Source organism: Vombatus ursinus, unplaced genomic scaffold, assembly GCF_900497805.2.
Source record: "Vombatus ursinus unplaced genomic scaffold, bare-nosed wombat genome assembly UNPS02014810.1, whole genome shotgun sequence".
NCBI classification, from domain to species: Eukaryota; Metazoa; Chordata; class Mammalia; order Diprotodontia; family Vombatidae; genus Vombatus; species Vombatus ursinus.
In genome coordinates, this window is record NW_020954588.1 from 49,807,611 (window position 1) to 49,822,939 (window position 15,329).

At 41.8% G+C, this 15,329-nt stretch overlaps 1 protein-coding gene across 7 annotated transcripts in view; it reads left to right on the top strand.

Moving 5' to 3' along the window:
- The window catches only part of FARP2 (FERM, ARH/RhoGEF and pleckstrin domain protein 2), a 110,877-nt gene that overhangs the window by 68,873 nt on the left and 26,675 nt on the right, over positions 1-15,329 (top strand). For all 7 annotated transcript variants that reach the window (XM_027875767.1, XM_027875766.1, XM_027875769.1 and 4 more), the window contains exon 14: positions 9,387-9,565. In XM_027875767.1, the coding sequence (XP_027731568.1) occupies positions 9,387-9,565 (179 nt within the window). The remainder of the gene's footprint in view (positions 1-9,386; positions 9,566-15,329) is intronic.

Consider the following 15,329-nt stretch of genomic DNA (forward strand, 5'->3'; position numbering starts at 1 on the left):
GTTTGTATCTCCGCATCTCTGCCCCCTGGCTGCTTCAGTGTTAGCGCCTTGCAGTGTCCGTGTGCTGATTGCTGCCCTCCCATTTGTGTGTGTGTGTGTGTGTGTGTGTGTGTGAGTGTGTACGCGCGCGCGCACACATGCACACGCGCTCCCTCTCTTCGGACTGTTGAATTTGTGTTAGGCTCACCCATACCTGTGGAGATGATGGGATGAACGTGGAACCTCATCTCAGCCAAGAGCTGGAGGAGGACGGTTGTGATTGTAGGTGAGAGCTAAGGAATAATATCTAATGGAAGGTTACTTATACCACTTCACTTTTTATTATTGTGTAACTCAAAACCAGCTCTTTTTGGAAGATGTTTTTGGTAACAGATCATGGAGTTGGAATAGCATCATTTTTAGCAAGTTTTTTTATACTGCTGTTTACATACAGACACTTCTCCCTGGAGTGAGGGATTTCTTTATTAGTTACCTCACTTAGTGTGCCATTTGATGCTGTGACTTGACCTTAAACTTCTCAGAACATCATGTCATTAAATAGCCTCCATTTCCTTCCTCCTACAAGTGGTCTGGGGCTGCTCTCCTAAGCTGCCTTTTATTAAAGAGTGTGTTAGGCTACGTCTTAGTGACTGTCAGGCCTCTGCAGCTCTGTAGTCACACTCAGATGAAGGTGAGGAAGGCCTGCAGGGTGACCAGCGAGCTGCGGATTAGATGGGAGTGTGCTGTTAGAGGAGTACAGAGAAAGTAGGCTTGCATTCAGCACTGTCATGGTCTCTCCTTATGTAGGTGATCAGCACGACAGGTACGGTCTGTCTTAGAGGGCTTTATTTATAGTGCTGTTAAATATGTCCAGAGTTATTTTTCAGCATCTAAATTGCTATTTGGAATTTCTCCCTAAAAATGCACACTTGGACTGAATATTTGCATTCAGCTTTGCCCAAAGCATAATTGCTTGGAATATTAAATGAAAATGAGATCATAGGGGATATTGCTTCACAAACTGAGGTCTAATATTTTCTGAAATCAGTAGTGCCTTTAGCAGCTGTTTAAGACTTTTTCAAATTAGTTTTAAAAGTAGCTCTGCTGCAAAATCTTAGCTAAGAGAACTTTTGCTTAATGCCAAATGAAGGCCAAGTAAGTGCCCATCTGCCATTGTGCTCCCCCAGACCCCTTCTTTTGTAGCTCTGTTTTTAGGGTCTCTTGGAAAGTAATGTAGTTTGATTCACATACGTGGCCCAGAGTCATACCAGACACCCGGCCCGTATATTGTCAGCCTTCAAGGAGCTGCTCTTTGCTACCCAGCTCCTGCAGAATAGCTCAAAAATGCATTTTTGTCACCGAGCCTTTTTCATTAGGTGAATCTGTTCTCTAATCAGAGGTTGCCGTGACATTTATTGTAGGATGCCTCTTGTGTTCTGGAGGGAGGGCAGCGTCCTTGGTGCTGTGCTAAATGAGGCATAAAATATCTATATTTAGGAGATTTCTGCCCTCCAGGAGTTAATATAGCTACTAGGTCTGTCCAAATGTTGACTGTAACTGCTTGTCTTTGTGCACCTGGCCTCCCCAAAGCACTGCATCTCATGCACATTAAAAACAACCACTAACACACGATGCCTTAGAGAGTATTTATTTTTTATTAGAGACCAAGCCAAGTTTTATATTTAGTCATCCGAAATTCAGATAGTTTATGTAGTGCCAGTAATTGAACATTTTTAAGTCTTTACAGTGGAGCAGTTAATTGTTGATTTTTAAAAAATTGACTGCACTTACATTATTCATTGCAGTATATACTGTGTATTTTAGAACAGTCAGTTATTCATGTACCATTTTGTATATTTCTTAGAAGTTTTTAAGATTATGAAAATATAGTTGATGATCCTTTTGTCGAGCTGTGCTTAATTTTAAACTCAAGTGCTCTCCCTCCCCCCCAATATGCTTTTAAAAGTAGTGCTGATAACATGAAGTGAGATAACACACACAAACAAATTTTATGTGAATTTATTGATGTATTGTTTGGGTACAAACCTGTTGGTAAGTCATTCCCATTATTGTCATTTTGTCTTAGAGGTCATTAGATGTCTTTCTTTTGAGTGTTGAAGTAGACGGGTATATCACCATTTTAATGCAAAATCTTAGAGTGTTTCTCTGCATCTAGGAATGATTTTAATCCATCATAAATGCTGTGAGTGTGAGTATACAGTGTATACTGCATACAGAGTGAAATATAAACCACTAATGTATGTCTTCAGGTACATTTATTCCCTCCCTCTTTGTGGGATCCTTGAAGAGCTATCCCATAAACTGAATAAGAGCTTCATGGATGAAAAAGGGGTTTTTTATTGGTATCGAAAGATTGATCATTTGCGTATTTGAGAATATTTGTTTCACTGTAAGTTCCATGAAGTCTGTCTTCATTATAATCTCACTATTCACTATTCTCACTTTAAAATGTAATTTGTCAGTTGATCTGCCTATAAAAGAAGAGCCACTGTCATAGGATGAATGAAGTGGGCGGCTATACCCAGCTCTTCTCTTCGTGTCCTGGTCCTGGGCCTTACTCTGAATGATTGTTTAGCTTTTGAGCACTTGCAGACTTTAAAGAGCTATACACATGTCAGTTATTATCATTCTGCATGAAATCCTTTTATTATTAAAGGAAGATAAGGGGAGCTGGAATTTCTTAATACATTTAAACTTGATCATTCTTTCAAGAGACATTTTGGTTGGCTAGTTTTGGGGGTCTTTTTACACTTTTGTTTTCTGTTGAAATTACTGATTATCAATCTACAGAAATGTACTAATTCCAAACTTTTTCATTGTTTATGCAATAAAATAAGGAAACATTTATCATGAATGACAAAATGGACTTTTTAGCTTTTTTCCCCCTTCTATTTATTTACACTGTAGATTTAAACAAGATAATACTTTTCTAGAGCTTCTGAACATCTTTGAATTAATGTTTCTCATTTCATAGACTACTGTTGAGTAGAGGCGAATAAGGAAAATGAAAGTTAAAAAATATTTACTGTCTTTAAGTAGGTTGATTGCTATGTCTATGTAAGAAAAGTCAAGATATAAAAACAAAGAACCAAAACCCCCAAAACCAAAACCAGGGAAATGCCTCATGTTTCATTCAGACCTCCTTGTTAACTGTATGTAGAATTTGTTATTCTGTTTGCTGTAGTCTAACTTAACTATATTTAATACTAGTGTATTCTGGACTTATCAGCTGTTCCTTATAGTTAAAGACTTTATAGTTTTTACTATTTGTTTCAGGACTGCCCCTATGATGAGTTTATGGGAGGCTGTGGACAAGAGTCACCTAAGAGGAGCTGCTGCTATCTGCACCATTGGGGGGAATATCCCAATCCTTGAGATTACAGATCCTTTGGAATATTTAAGGCTTTTAAACGTGGGTTAGCAGTAGACACCTTTAACATCACCCCAAGAAGTGCTATTTGTCTTAGTAATTATAGAAAAAAAGTGGGACCGTTACTTCTTGCTTTCTTCCAGTTCATCTAGATTCCATCCTGTTAAATCCAGTGAATTAATTGCATTAGCAAACAAATCCCAGAGTCAGTTTTCTAGTTTATTTCCATTTTGAGTAGAAATTTCACTTGGGTTTTATGCTTTTGGTTTTATACTATGCGGTAGAAATTGAGGTGATTTTGTCCCATAAAGGTTTTTTTGTTATGTAGCTGTCCTTTTACATCAATACTCCTCTTAAAAACCTAATAATCTTTATACATTAAAAGCCTATAATATTTTGAAGTACTACAGCTTTCCTCAATGAAGTTCATATGTAATCAGTTTGATCCCATAGTAGCAGTACCAGTAGCATGGCCTTAGAAGACTGATGCTGGAAGGTAATGGCACCAACTGGACCCTGGGGAATGCAGGACACTATTGCTGCTGCTGCTGCTGCTGCTGCTGCTGCTGCTGCTGCTTTTAGATGTTTTCAGGCTTCTTGTCCCATCCCTGAGTCTGGAGATGTTGGTAGTACCAAGGGAGGGCTCTATTATCCAACGACTTTGGATTGGCCAGATAAGTAGCACTGGTACTGAAGTACCCTCCCTCTTCCCTTAAGGTCCAGCCTAAATGCCACCTCTTTCAAGAAGGCTTCCTTGCTTACTCTAGACCTAATCTCCTTTGAACATCACAGCACTCTTAATATACTACACAATTTAGCAATAAATGATGTAAGCATTAGTATCTGTTCTCACTATGTATTTTGGCTCTACAGCTAGGCTATGAAAACCTTTAGTTCAGGGTTGCTCTCACACTTTTGTATGTACCCACCATGCCTAACTTAGAGTTAGACATAGAACAGATACGTCATGAGTACTTGTTGGCCGATTGGCGGCAGAGATAGCGATTGTGGGTACTCATGTTTGGAGGCATCCTGCTTCAGTTGACCCTCAAGGCTCCTTGTTGTTCCCAGTCAGCGTCTTCCTTGCCCATAATGCCCCACCCTGAGGTGGGCCTTTTCTCCACAGATTCCTTGGGGCAGATTTTCAATGTTGAGACAACTTAAGGTCCTTTCTGACATCAAGAGCAATAAGAGACTGGTGCCAAGTCGGTCTCTAAAGCCCTGTCTAGCTCGAAAATTCTTGAAATAATTGAAACATTTCTGTGGAAAAGTCACCAATTGAACTGTTCACATTTTATGGGTTGTGCTTTGGGGCACAAAACAGTTCAGTTTGCCTTAATTTCTAATGAAATTGAAACAGGTTTATGTTTATTTGATTTGGACATTTTACCTTTCCTCTCTTCCTCCAGCAAAATTCAGATCTGCCCACCTTTGTAGTGCACTTTCTGTTTTGTTTTGTTTTTTCCTGTGGAAAGTGGTGCTAAATTGGAAAGAATACTTCTCAATCAGACATGTTGTGGCTTAAGTTAATAGCCTCATTTTTCCTTCTCAAACAGCCTAGATACAAATAGCTCTAAAAGTGAAATAGCCTTAGGGGCAGCTAGGTGGCGCAGTGGATAGAGCACCGGCCCTGAAGTCAGGAAGACCTGAGTTCAAATGCGGCTTCAGACCAACACTTGACACTTACTGTGTGACCCTGGGCAAGTCACTTAATCCCAATTGCCTAAAAAACAAAAAAAAAACCCAACAAAAAAAATGAAATAGCCTTTATTTGATTATTACACAAATTATTTAGAATTATAGACTTTATTGAGCTATTGATCATTAGAAGCAGATTCTATTTACAAGTGACAGATCTTTCTATCACATGACCTCCTGGTGGCCTGGAGGCAGAAGTAGGCTTTATACAGATTCATCAGCTTCGCACTTCACAGGCCTGTTTTATTTTTCTAGCTCTCTGTGTCCTGATGTTTGCAGCCGTTTGTACTGCCTCAAAACCCAAATATCCAACTTTGCCTTGAGAGGTAACCAGCCAATGTTTTAGACTTAGCTTTTTTATGCCTCAAGAGTTCTTGCTGGCTATATTTTTAAGAAGCAGCTGGTTCTTCATTGGATCATTGAAGTTCTTATCAAAGAGGATTTTTAAGGAAAAGAGAATTGAAATGGATGAAATAATAAAGACAAACTTAACTTCGTTATCTTTTAATTAGCAGCATTATCTTGCATTATCTAATTAGATGAATGGAAAGCCTCTGAAGGAAAAGCTAAAGGTAAGCTGGAGCCCCAAGGATTCAAATCCTAAAGCTGAGATCCTCAGTGTTTTCCTGAGGTTACCAGGCTTTACCTTCTGGAGCCTTCTGCCTCGTGGAAGATTGTCTTTGTCCCAAGGTCAGTTTGGTCCTCACCCCTGCAGAAGCTCACTTGTGCTTTGTTGTTATGATGATGCATGTCTTCTCCCACTGAGAAGGTGACCAGTCCATTGGCAGTGCAGGGCCCAGTTGCACCTAGGTCCTCTGCCTCTTCACTCGCTTTTTACGGCAGGATTTCATTTGGGCAGTTCAAGAATTCCTTATTGCCTTCATTTGAAGAAGTAGGCACACTTGGCTGGAGCTCTGAATCTCAGGTGTTCTTCACTGGACCTAGCTGATGAATGACTTCTGACAAAGCTGTGTCTAAATACCTTTTTTTTACAAGTAGACGATGGAGTGCAACACTTTATTGTAGGGAGGGAGTCTGAGCTCACATTTTAAGTAAAGTAGTGTTTGTTATTAAAGTAACTCATTAAATAAGCCAGGGCCTTTCATTCAAACTTGCCTTAATAGAGGGTCTCCAGAGACCTGTTTTGCTGAATAGTAAGACTGTATTTTTGGAAGCCTTTTTAATTGTATGTGAGCACATTTTGAGAGTCTTTGAAATAATTGCCCTCTTAAATATTCCTAGTTCAATTTTATTTACACTTTAAGTCTTTGCTATCAATTAAAAATTTTTCTAGGCAAAAGTCAACATCCATGTTAGCTCTATTTAAATATTACATTTAGTGAGACATGAATTAATGAAAACTTTGGAGAATATCTCTTGTAAAACAAAAATCTTCCTGGGCTATGTGGCCCTGGGGAAATCATTTTACCTTTCAGTACACCAGGCAACTCACTAAGACTGTAAGTTTCAGAGAAGGCACCTTTCTGCGCTGGAGGGCCTTCCCTCACCAGGAACTTGGCTATGAAATGAAACCAGAGGTCCAGTTCCCATCTTCCCTTCTCCCTCCAGCTCCACTCATCACTGCCTCTTTTTACCTCATCCACTAAGGAGAAGAATTTATGGACTCTAGCCAGTGGACAAAGTGGATTCACATTGAAGTGATTATAACATATCTTGAATATTTCATTTTAAACAGTAATGGTTGCAAGGACGATATTTAGCCGCTTGGTTTTTTGTTTTACTTTCTGTTTCTACAGTAGAAATGGAGGGTTCCGCTTTTTGTAATTTTGGCTTATCAAAGAGAGAACATCTGGGTACAAGGTCCCTGGAATTTAGATCGAGAAGAAACCTTAGCTGAGAACTTAGATTTGTCAAGAAGACCACTCTCTCTGCTCATCTTGCTTCACAAAGGTGATGAATCAGTCAGCAGTGGAGTGTGCCATCTGCAAAAGGAAGGCCTTGGCCTTAGTTACCCTGCTGGGAATGCATTCCTTCTCTTGCTTGCTGAGCACGCTGGCTTTTATCGGGGAGCCATAAAACCCCTGTAGAGTAGGGCAGAGCCATGATTATGGTAAATGGGATCCTGTCAACTATGAGAAAAGTACTTTTTTTTGGTGGGGTTAGGAGAAGAGAGAAGAGGAGGCACTTTTTTTGTTGCCTACATATTAGGTTGCCGGTTGATTTTAATTTAAATATGTAACTCACAAGTCCAATTCCAATAAACTGATTTTTCATGGATGGTTTTTTTTATCGTAAGATAGTATAACTCAAAATTATTGCAGTTGAAGAAAGTGGGCTTTTTGCCAAGCTTTCATAGCCAGCCTCCAGGTACTTTGACAAGCTGAACCTTTTCTAACCTGGTTCTTCAGATGTCTGAATTTGTCAATGTGAAAAGAAGGGCTTCCTCCTCCTGCTGCTGCTGCTGCTGCTGCTGAATTAGATGTCCTTTACTTAAGTTATTCAGCTCAAAACTGGTGAACAAAACAAAAAAACTCAACAAAGACTCATTCACCCTATCCATCTTGCTGGCCTGGACTGCACTGGCCACACGTTGTATATATTTTTACCTAGTTACATACATTAAGTGTTTATGTAGGTGCAAATAGAGGTTCTGTAGATTCTAAAAATAGTCTTGGTTCTAGTTTTAGTTGCCACAGAACTAGGCCTGGGTAGACTTCAGCACTTAAACCAAAGGGAGGTGACTTCCACACTAGAACTCAGGAGCCGAGGGAGGCTTGTTACTGGGAATGATGAACTAGAAATAATAGAAAAGTTGGAAATTCAAGGGTCTTTTTAATGATAAAATTTTTTCCCCTAAAATTTTTAGCATGAAGTTATACATTTTACTAACTGCTTTAGTAGTGATTGGGACAATATCTAAAAGTGTTTTTTTTTTTTAATCTTGATTCATGTAGGAAAAGAATACAAATATACCTTTCCTTTTAAAATTCACTAATGTATGGCAACTAGGTGGTATAGTGGATAGAGCACCGGTCTTGTAGTCAGGAGGACCTTGAGTTCAAATCTGGCCTCAAAGACTTACTAGCCTTGTGACCCTGGGCAAATCACTTAATCCCGATTGCCTTTAAAAAGGAAAAAAAAATTCACTAATGTAGACTTCATGTATTTTTAGAGCACAGTGTGAGAGCTCTTCTTTCACCCTAAAATATCAGTTGGAATATTTGTGCCATTTGTTGACTTTCTACCATTAGCGTTTATGTTGATGGTCATCAGTCTGGTTTTTCAGTAAATGGAAGCCAGTGGAAGAAATTTTATTAACAGTGTAAGCTGTTAACAAAAAAAGAAGTGCAATATTCCAGGTACTAGAAAAAATAGATTGAAATAAACTTTAACGAATGGAGCAAGTTCATTTAACTGGGCGTTATGTGCTCACTTGAATGACCTGACGTCTCTTGATCTATCATTATTGTGTTACTTTATACTCAACCACAAATATTTATTAAGTGCTTATAACGTGCCTGTACCAAGTGCTGGAGGTCCAAAGAAAGACTAATAAATAAAAGGGCTTTTTCTGGCCATGCACAAAGCTTTGCTCATTTCTTAGGATTCTTGTTTTAGGGATTTGATTCTTCTTTTTACACTTGTAATGATTGTGTCATGTCTTTCTAAAGTTCTTTAACAAAAGAGAAAGCTCCCTCCCCCCACCCCCTTCCAGGAACTAAGTTATAATATCTTCTGTAGACATCTCAGAGGAAACCAAATAATCTTTGCCTTCATCCCAGTCAAATGGTTTTCTGCTGTGTTGTTCTGTCTTGTTTGTGATTATATTTAAGGTTTTGAACAAATCCTCAGAAAATTTTTAGTATAAAGAAAGCAACCACAAGCCTTTCATAGTAATCTTAGTAAGTAATGATTTTTTAAATCTTTTAATTAATTTTTAAAATTCTACAACTTCATTTGCCCTTAAAACAACCAAACTGGTTGTTTTACAATCCATTTACAACTCATTTACAACAATCCATTTACAGCTCATTGTCCTGAAAATTAATTTCTGTGTAAAGTATGTCCCCAAAGACTTCTTGCTTGCTGGACCTATGTCTTAGGCCCTTTTGCCCATTGCTCCGCCTCTCGTGGTGTCCATATTTTGTCTTGTGGAGTCTTAGTGTTTATCTGTTTTCTGCCTTCCTTTCCTCATAGTTATGGTTTTTCAATGCTATTTTCTTATTTCATGACGTTATCATATCATAGTTTATTTAACCATTCATTCATTTCCCGTCTACTGTTTCCCCTCCTTTAAAAATAAACCATCACCATAACACCTTTCTCAGTTCACCCTCCCCTCCTGTTCCAATTGCAGGCCTCTCGGAGGACAGCTCTCTGCTTTCTCCCTTCACGTTGAAGAGTTCACTGAGTTTGAACCCAACATTTCAGGTGTCTCTGAGCCCAACTGGACAGGGTTCATCCCCTCTCCTAAGCCCTGTCCTAGGTGATGCTGGTTGTGTCAGAGTTGAAGATGAGGAGGAAACAAAACACCAGGTAGGATGAAAACTGTATGTAAATATTCCCAAACAAGAGGAATGTTGCCCATTCTTGACATCTACGTAGGTGTGTTTAGTATGAAGTCTGTCCAGAAGACGACATATTCTGATTTAGATGATCGCGGTCCATTTTAGCCTTTCCACTGCTGTCACGACAAGAAGTACAGGGTTCAGGGAAGTGTGGTTATCAGCTGTTGACTTCTTGGTTAATGATCCCCAGAAGTACATGGCGCTCCTCCTGCGACATCAGTGTGCTGCGTGGTGGGGCCCTTATCAGTGGTCATGGGAGGGCCACCCTCCACAAAGGTATAGGGAAGCATTAGAATGTCCTGGGACAATTGAAGAGGAATATGCCGAGCAAAAAATGACTCATTTGTCAGATGTGGTAACATTTACTTGCTTGTAATGCTTATGGAACATCCGTTAAATGAGTTCTGCTGAAACCATTCCCAAGTCACATGAGAGCTTGTTGAGTGGAAGGAAGAAAGAAGACAAGCATTTATAGACCACCTACTGTGTGCCAGGCACCGTACTTAGCACTTTACAATTGGTATCTCACTTGATCCTCACAACAGTCCTGGGAGGTAGGTGCTATTATCATCCCCATTTTACAGATGAGGAAATTGAGGCAGAGACAGATTAAGGGACTTAATCAGTATCTCACAGCTGATGAGTGGCTGAGGTCGGATTTGAACTCAGGTCTTCCTGACACCAGGCCCATCGCTCAGCACACTGTCATCCCTGAACTGACCAACATTTTACTTTGTCAAATTAGGAGTAAGAGATTATCAAGAAATTTATCAACAGCGTTAAAACAAACACATGAAACAAGTAGGAAATGAGGGAGACGGCAGCATGAAAAGGAAGGTGCAGAGTATCAGTGCTGACATGCCAGGAGGATGCCAGGGACATGTGGCATGCTAGTAGCCCAAGAGGGCTTTTTGGAGGAGGAAGCATTGTATTTGTCAGCCTGCTAGCCATGGATACAAATTAGGTTAGGTTGCCTGCTGATGAGGCCTTGTGGCATTTTTACTTCTTTTCTGCCCCACTTACAAAACAAATCATATTTAGACAAATGGATATGCAGGATGAAAATTCCCCACCCTGCAGTAGACTCTGAAATAAAATAAACATGGATTCCTCCAAGGACTGTGATGGTTCTTAGAAGAGTCTCGCAGGGTGTGAGGCCACTGCCACCCCCACAGTTTCATAAAGGCCTGCTCCCTGACCCAGAGTGTATGGCCTCCCTGATGCCCATCCCTGAGAGATGAGAGTGAGGCCTTTGGATTGGGAGGGGAGCTTTCCGTGCTAACCTTGTGTAAGGGGACCTAGGATTTCCTTCTTCTTCCTTGAAGGGAGGGCCTGAGAACAAAAAAGGCAGCAGAAGGTTTCCTGGGCTGACCGTCATGCATCTGGATTCCGGGAGGGAGGGACGCTTTAGTGGAGGGTGGTTGGTATGCAGAGGCCCCCTCTGGGTCACTGGCCTCCTGGCTCTGGCTCCTCAGCCTTCTTGGGCCCGGAGTTGGGGGGAGGCACTAAAAACGTCCATTTATCGCTGCCACTGTGTCCAGTGCTTTGTAAATGGTCTCTCTTTTGATGCTCACAGCTGACTCTAGAAGATAGACCCTATTATGATCCCCATTTCACAGTTGAGGAAACTGAGGCAAACAGAGTGATTTGCCCAGGGTCACACACAGGTGCGATTTCAACTCAGCTTTTCCTGACTCCAAGCCCAGTGCTCAGTGCCCTGTGGTACCCCTTGGCTCCCTCTGGGATAGGAGGGGGTTGGGCTTGGTGATTTCTAAAGCTCCTTTCAATCCTAAAATTCTGTTTCTATGGATTTTAATTCCTGAAAAGTTTTGACCAGTCTAAGCAGAAAAACCCCTAAGTGGGCTTCCTATGCTTTTTTTTCCTTAGTAATTTTCCCTTGCTCTAGGGAGCTCTTTGCTCATCCTTCTACCAACCCAGTACTTGGCATTTGCTTTGGCTAGAATATTTTCTCTCCTCGCCTCCCTAACAGGGAGAACAAAGCACGAAGCTTTGGGGTGGGGTGGGGGAGGTAGAATTCTTGAATTTTTGTTGCATTTTGTGTTTGCGTATTCATTATTTATTTAACATTTGATTTGTTTACTTTCTGAAATTAATAAAAAGCAATGGTAGAAATTTGTGTCACCTGCGTTTCTCACAGAATGGGTCAGCCTAAGTGGTCATGTGCCCAGTGGGTCGGAACGTGCCACAGGGAATACTGCCTTCTTTCAACACCCAGCAGCTGTTGTCAGTAAATGACGCAGGGAGACAAGGACTACGGCTCTTCTGAGACAGAATGAATCTTTTCATCCACCAGGATGGAAATGCATGTAGGGTTAGACGAGTGTCTTTTCCTCTGTAAATGTATATAGACTTCGTAGGTCTAGTAATTAGAAATAAGATGAATGCCAGTTTTCCATTATTTGCAGTAAGATGCAGGGAGGAATGCCCAGAATTTCCTGTCTTTAGAAAGTCCAGGAAGGTGTAGGCCACACAGCCGCACTGAGCACAGTTCTTAAAGATCCTGTCTCCTGGGGAATATTTCCACAGGGTTCCAAGCTGGAAGGACCTTGGGTCATCCCCTGTCCAGCTTACACTGTAGTAGTGAGGAAGTGAATTGTCACTGGTGCCCAGGTCCTTTGATTCCACATCTCGTGATCTTTCTCATTCATGGAAGAGTAAGGTTAGAAGGTGCCTTAGAGACCATTTTGTCCTTTATTCTCTGGATAAAGAAACAGCCCTGGAGGATCAGGTAACACTCCTAAGGCCACGCAGCCACTTAGAGCCGTAGCTGGCACCAGAGTTTTCTATGGTCTGCTGGCTCCCGCTCGGCACCAAGCTGCATCACTGATGACTCCTGGAGCAAACAGAATTCCTATCCCTGCCTGCCTTGCTTTCCTAGCTGGCCCATTGGGATTTTCGATCTCAGAGCATCGTGCATTGTCCAGAATGTTGCCTCCAGAAGACTGAGGCTAAATTTGATTTCCCATTTGCACTTAGAGCAGGGACAGGAATTTTTTTTTTCAGGAACTAAGGAACATCTGTTTCTGCAGTTGAGATTACAGCAAATCTGTCAGCGATAACATTTTTCATAACAATTTAGCTTGGAACTTCTGTTGTCTTGGTTACGGTGTGTGTGTAAATATGATGAATCTGGATTTTTATTCATTTCTAGGGCTCCTAGAATGCCCTCTTAAACAGAGTTTCTGTCTGAAATTTATTCTTGTTATCACATTAACTTCTGGTAGCTTGCCTGTTTGTGGCAATCACTTTTTAAAGAAAGGCAGAGCAGCTTGCATGATGTATTTTTAAGTAAGTTGTTATTGATATTTTCTGTCTCGTGGCACCATAATTAATCCAAATATTCCTCCCCCCTTCTCTCCCAGAGAGCCATTACCTAGAACAAATAGTAGTTTTTAGAGATGAAAAAAAAGTCAGCACAACTGATTGATATATTGAAAAAGGCCAAAAACTTGTGCCATGTGTAGTACCCGTGGACCTCTCACCTCCATAAAAGGGAAGGTTGGGGGGGGGTGTCCTCATTTTTCTTCATTTGAGTGCTGTGGGATAATTGTGTGGCCTTTGCTTTTTTTGGGCTGTGCTGAATCTTCCTTCCTCTGTAGCCTCCCGAACTTTGCCCTGCAGCCTCTGTCTGGGAGTCAGCTCTTTGGCTGCAGGGCCTGTAATCAGGGGTGAAGGAGCTCGGATCCTAGCTCTGGGCCTCATTAGGACTGTGTCCTTGAGGTGCTGAGAAGGTGCTGACCTTGGATGCACATCATGGCCTGAAAACCACTTTTTACAAAGTATTTGATAAGGGCACAGGGCCGGGCTTGGTCAAGCACTCCCCTGGGAGTCTAGGGGCCTGGCTTCTCTCTTGACTGTTGTGTGATCTTGAGCAAGTCCCTGTTAATTACAATTTTTCCTCCCATTTGTGCCGTACTTTGGTGTCTGCAAAACGAAAGGTAGTGGGAACATTCTTGGTATTCTTTTGATTTGATGGAGGAGGAAACTGAGGCTGTGAGAGATTAAGTGGCAGCTAAGGCCAGATTCCAACCCAGGGTTTTTGACTTCCTGCCTTTCTCACTGGGCCACAGTTTCTTCTTCCATGGCATAAGGAGGTTAGACCAGTTGATGGTCAGGGTCTCATTTAGTTGAAAATTCTTTCAAATCTTTGTCCCTGTGGCTGAGCAAGAAGTACTTAGGCTCCAGGAAATCCCCAGCCCAAATTCCTCCTGTGGAATTTTGTGTGTGTGAACAGCTCCTTGAAGACTCTTGTCTCCAGTGTAGGATTTTGTGAATGTTTCTCCCACACTGTGTTTGCCCAAGGCTCTTGGGGGTCTGTTATCAGAGATTTACTCCTCTTGGGTTTTTTCTGTCCTCTGTTAAATGGAACTCATGGTCATGGCAGGAGAAGCCATCAGTTACCGATACTTTAATGTCAATAAATGTTCGCCATTTGATAGCAGAATGCAGATTCAGGTTCAGTCTTTAAGCATTTGAAAGGCTTCTTTATGAGAATATGGAAAAGGGTTAGCACTTGGCTGGCTTGGCTCTGAGGCAGAACTGGGGAAAGTCTCGTGTTCCACCTCACTGCTCCTCTTGGGACACTGGGGCTTCTCTCGATAGCAGCAGTCGTGTAGCGGATGTGGAAAGGGCCGGCTCCCAGAGAGAGTCGCTGGAGGAACAGCTGGCTTTAAGGGGCTGTGTGGGACCAGGTGAGCACAGAGAGGCTCAGCATGGTTGTGAGAGCACAGAGGAGGATGTCCTCTGGTCTGGGGCGGACACTCCACATCTAGTTCCAACTTCCAAGTCAGAGCAAGCCTGAAGGAAAAAAAGATGCATGTTCAGCAGGGTGAACTTGGTCCTCCGGGATTGCCTGGGCCCAGAAGAATTTGGGAGGTTATCTCTTTGCTTATCCTCACTTCCAGTGGTTCCCTTTTGTGAAGTCCACAGCCATGCCAGAGGAAGGAAAGCCATCCTACACCAAGAGCTTGTGTATCTGGAGCTAAATTTAGAGGGATGACATTTTGGGTCCAGTTGACTGGCTCAAGGTCTCGTGGCAAGATGAAGGCTGCTGATTGGAAGCGGAGGCCCCTCCAGTTGGGACATGCATGTGCTGTCTCTGACTTGGTGCTCCCTCCTGATCCCCCCAGGGTAAGGAGCCGCCGGAGGCACAAGTTGCTTCTCCAGAGACAAGGGTCTTGGTTTCTTCCATCGGTCACCGGGATGTTCTTCACCTTTCCCTAGTTTCCAAGATTGACCACAAGGGGTTCAGGGAATCAAGAGGGAAGACTGAGAATTTAGAATGATGGGATGACTCTTATTTTCACAGCCCTTGGGCTTGGTTCAGAGAAGAGACTTTCTTATTAAGTTCTCCTAGGCCCAGCAGGTCAGGAGGTTTTTAGTGGATAATGTGGACCCTCAGCCTTGGGAGCTAGGGTCCATGATGAACAAGAAACCAAGTTATTTTAACAAAACCAGTACACACACACACACACACACACACACACACACACACACACACACGTGTATATGTTTGTATATACTTACATGTAGGTCTACATACATGTCACATGTATGTACACAGAGGAAAGAGAGTGAGAAAGAGTAAGCACTGCGTGACATGACCTTGGGCAAGTCATTTAACCTCTGTTTGCCTCGGTTTCCGCATCTATAAAACGAGGATAAGAATAGCCCTACCTCCAAGGGGCAGGTGTTTAGAGGCTCAGATAATA